At 39.5% G+C, this 5,040-nt stretch overlaps 1 protein-coding gene across 1 annotated transcript; it reads left to right on the plus strand.

The window, feature by feature from the left end:
- The first annotated feature begins 2,586 nt into the window (after positions 1-2,586).
- Positions 2,587-4,305, plus strand: LOC121372951 (zinc finger protein 91-like). Its single transcript, XM_041499388.1, has one exon. The coding sequence runs from the start codon at positions 2,587-2,589 to the stop codon at positions 4,303-4,305; it is 1,719 nt and encodes a 572-aa protein (XP_041355322.1).
- The last annotated feature ends 735 nt before the right edge of the window (positions 4,306-5,040 follow it).

The following is a 5,040-nucleotide window of genomic DNA, read 5'->3' on the forward strand; positions in this document are numbered from 1 at the left end:
TTTGGACATAAATACGCTCTCATTAGCGTATTTATGTCCAAATGTCCGTCTAGCTCTCTTACAGTCAGAGTACTCGGGCTAAGGGTTTTACGTGCACAAGCTCTTGTAGTGCACGTCTGTCATGGGCACAGGTGCCCGCCTTGCTAGAGAACACCAGCATGTACTGGGCGGGATGGGGGGGGGGGGGGGGGGGGGGATGGAGTAGTTTTGATGTTATGAAAGTCCCGTAGGATTAAGCCCCCAAAAAAGAAGGAAAAAAAGGGAGAACGATTGCAGTTTTAATAAATGGATTTGGGCGCTTTTTTGAACGGTTTGCCGACAAACAAAGGGGAGCTACGTAAAATTTAAAACTTAGAATAGCGGTGGCGGATCCAGAAAATCCATTGGGGGGGGGGGGGGGGGGGGGAAGGGCAATGACATGAGGCGGAATGCCAATGGAAGTTTGGAGGAGGTTTGGAGGGAATCGTAAAAAAAGAAAGAAAATTAATATATAATAAAATTATAACTGTCGCAAAATTCACCGGGGGTCCTCCCCCCCCCCCCCCCCCCCCCCCCCGACCTAGATCTGCCTCTGAATAGTATGCCGAAAATAGCTCGGGATACCATTTTTATCGCTTTCTGCTGGGTACATTTTAGTAAAATATAAATGTTTTACATTACTAACAATCATCATTTTAACTAAATCTAATTTAAATATGCAAATTTTTTATAATATATACCCACATGTATTACACCAATTTTTTTAAATAATAGATGTCTTGATGAGATATAAGACGTTGTTAAAAGGAATATTGGCATTTTATTTCTGTTTACAATTATAATTCGTTAACACCTTAGGCGCGGATTCACGGGATACTCTTTTTCGATTAGCAGCAAGGGTTCTTTTATGTGCACCATCCCACAGACAAGGCAGTACATACCACGGCCTTTGATATACCAGTCGTGGTGCACTGTCTGAAACGAGAAATAGCCCAATGGGCCCACCGACGGGGATCGATCCCAGACTGACTGTACATCGAGCGAGCGGTTTACCACTGGGCTACGTGCCGCCCCTTTGGGTACAGTAATGCTTGCACTAAGCTTACATACGAGTCTTCAAAATATGCTTATTATTAGGTCTATTGGTAGGGTACGTTCGAGCAAAAACGACCACTCACGATACCCAAGTGATACTTTTCTTTTCTTTGGGACGACGTAATTGGTTAGTTTTGTGATTTTAGTTGGGAAAGTCTACTTAATCAAGGGTTTTACAGAATTACTTAAAGTATTAAAGCAGGATGGCTGATAATGTCCAATACGATTTGAGGGGTATCCGTGCGATTATCACACAATACCCTGTGATCTTAATAAAAGAGGCACGTCTTTTTAGTGTGTCTAGACACAGTGTCTGGGGATCGTCTACATATACACCTGCCAATCAGGAACCACAGGTACAGGCCACGGAAAGAGAAGACCAATTAACCAAGAAAACACTGATTATTATTTCAGTACATGGGTTAATTTATGTACAAAACATAATACAGTTATTTCAAAATTTTGACAATGGTGGTTTATTTTGTGTTGAAAAATAATATATAATTGTTGCTGGCTTACTGGGATGGCTATTAGTACAGAACATTGCAATGCATCCACAAAAATCAGGTATGTTTTGTTTCTTCAGTTCGAAGACTAATTCCTGACGTGACACGTTAGGTATTACGTAACCACCAGCTCGCCAGAGGGCGTATTCACTGGGATGGTACAAAATGGCTGCGCCTGTTATATATAATAGCCGTCACATTTAACCGTTTTATTAATTAACTATACGATTATACTTGTTGATATTAAGCAATAATGTGCATTATATATCGTTGAATATGCATACCAGGCCTTAATTGTCCCCTCCTTTTAAGATAGCTGACCACTTTGGTGTGGGCGACGCCGATAATGATGATGTTACCGATGATGATAATAATAACACTCAAAAGCCGAACGTGTGTACTATGGCAGAAGCTGAACGGTATATAAATTACATGATAGAGTTTGGACTGGCCGACAGCACGCGCAACATATTAGTACTTTCGGCGTCAATGAATATGGAAGAATATATGGCACCAATGTTGCAGAATGCAGTGGAAATCAATCAAAGATAAATGACCTTTTTCAGGCGTTTTTACTTACTGTATGTAACGGTCACCTGTTCCAAACGGCCACTTTTGCCAGGTCCCCAGAGAGACCGTTATATACATGTTCAACTGTATTAATATAAACAATGTTGGAGCCAGTAGGATCGATACCCGTTGGTGAGACCATTGGACTATTAAATGTAGCTGGTTTCCAGTCTAAGGCTATAAGTCAGAATTACGAAATGATTGACATTCAATAGCCGATGATTAATAAATCAATGTGCTCTACTCTAGTGGTGTCGTTAAAGAAAGAAAAAAACAACAACTTTTAAAACTTTTGTTTATTCATTATTTACTGTACTATACTACTATTTGCTTATACATCGGCAAATGTTTATTCCAGACAGAATTAAAGAAAGAAGACATCGTGATACAAAATTTACAGTTCATAACATCGATGATCCTTTGTCTTAAAGGCAATATGTCTAGCAGTGATGAGAGTTGTGTCGAACGTGGGGTCTCGTCCACACTTTGCGGAAACAACCCGGATCTGGAAGGACAGACGTCAACAGATTCTTGTGAGAAACCTTTCCAATGTGGGATGTGCTTCGAGTGTTTCTCTTACAAGTGTCACATTATGCAGCATATGTTAATGCACACTGGAGTTAAGGCTTTTAAATGTGAAATGTGTTTGAAATGCTTCTCAAAGATTTCGCATTTAAAAATACATATGATGTTGATTCACTCTGGAGATGGGCCTTACAAATGTGAGGTCTGTGCAAAGTGTTACTGTGACACTTCCAGTTTGAAACAGCATATGCTGGTTCACACTGGAGTTAAGGATTTTAAATGTGAGGTGTGTGCAAAATGTTTCTCACTCAGTTCCAACTTCAAAAAACATATGTTGATTCACACTGGTGTTAGCTCCTTTAAATGCGAGGTCTGTGCAAAATGTTTCTATGGCAGTAGCGACTTTAAGAAACATATGCTGGTTCACACTTCAGTTAAGAATTTCAAATGTGAAGTGTGTGAAAAACAATTCACACGAAGATCCACCGTGAAACGACATATGATCATTCACACTGGAGTTGGACTGTACAAATGTGAGGTCTGTGCAAAATGTTTCCATGACGCTTCCAGTTTGAAACAGCATGTGCCGATACACACCAGAGTTAAGGATTTTAAATGTGAGGTCTGTTCAAAATGTTTCCGTGACACTTCCAGTTTGAAACGGCATGTGCCGATACACACCAGAGTTAAGGATTTTAAATGTGAGGTCTGTGATAAATGTTTCTCACATAAGTCAGAGTTGAAACGACATATGTTCGTTCATGCTAGTGATTGCCCTTTCACATGTGAGGTGTGTGCAAAACGTTTCTGTGGTAATTCCAGATTGAAAACTCACATGTTAATACACACTGGCGTCAAGTCTTACAAATGCGACACGTGTGCAAAATCGTTTTCTCGACGCCCCACCTTGAAACAGCATATGTTGTGTCACACTCGAGTTAAGAATTTCACATGTAACGTCTGTGCAAATGGTTTCTTGCGCAAAAACGAGTTGAAGAGACATATGTTTATCCACACCGGTGTTAGTCCTTTCAAGTGTGACTTCTGTGCAAAATGTTTCTGTGATAGGTACAAAGTAGAACAACATATGAAGACCCACACAGGTGTTAAGTCTTTCGAATGTGATGTGTGTGCAAAACGTTTCTTGACGAGCTCCCATGTGAAACAACATATGAAGACCCACACAGGTGTTAAGTCTTTTGAATGTGATGTGTGTGAAAAATGTTTCACACAAAGACCGAACTTGAAAAAACATATGCTAGTTCACACAGGCGTCAAGTCTTTCAAATGTGAGTTGTGCGAAAAATGTTTCTCACAAAATTCTCAACTTAAAAAACACATGACCGTTCACACTGACGTTAGGTCTTTCCAATGTGAAGTATGTGAAATTTTTTTCTCATATGATACCACTTTGAAACAACATATGCTGATTCACACTGGAGTCAAGAATTTCAAATGTGAGGTGTGCAAAAAGTGTTTCGCACGCAATGTCATCTTGAAACAACATATGTCCATTCATACTGGTGAGAAACCTTTCAAATGTGACCAGTGCACAAAATGCTTTTCTCGGACCTCTCTGCTTAAAAGTCATCAGCTGATTCATACTAATGAGAAATCTTTGAAACGTTGAAAATGCACAGAATGTGTTAAAAGACAGAGCAGTGTTTTTGTTAAACGTTATCAGTTGATTCGTGTCAATGGGAAATCTTTGAAATGTTGAAAATGCACAGAATGTGTTACAGATAGAGCAGTGTTTCTGTTAAAAGTTATCAGTTGATTCGTGTCAATGGGAAACCTTTGAAATGGTGAAAATGCACAGAATGTGTTACAGATAGAGCAGTGTTTATGTTATAAATTATCAGTTGATTCGTATCAATGGGAAACCTTTGAAATGTTGAAAATGCACAGAATGTTTTACAGATAGAGCAGTGTTTCTGTTATAAATTATCAGTTGATTTGTGTCAATGGGAAACCTTTGAAAGTAAAGTAAAGTTTGTTTTATTTAACGACGCCACTAGAGCACATTGGTTTTTTGTCTTATCATCGGCTATTGGACGTCAAACATGGTCATTCTGACACTGTTTTTTTTTAGAGGAAACCCGCTGTCGCCACATAGGCTACTCTTTTATGACAGGCAGCAAGGGATCTTTTATTTGCGCTTCCCACAGGCAGGATAGCACAAACCATGGCCTTTGTTGAAACAGTTATGGATCACTGGTCTGTGCAAGTGGTTTGCATGCGCATGCGTGAGGACTTGCGGTCGTTTGAAAGTTGCTCTCGAATATATCAAGTTTGGACTAGTATACTGGTACGCTAGTACTTATAATTTTATATACATACTTTGTAACTGATGTGTGATCTTGTA

Source organism: Gigantopelta aegis, chromosome 5 (assembly GCF_016097555.1).
Source record: "Gigantopelta aegis isolate Gae_Host chromosome 5, Gae_host_genome, whole genome shotgun sequence".
NCBI lineage: Eukaryota > Metazoa > Mollusca > Gastropoda > Neomphalida > Peltospiridae > Gigantopelta > Gigantopelta aegis.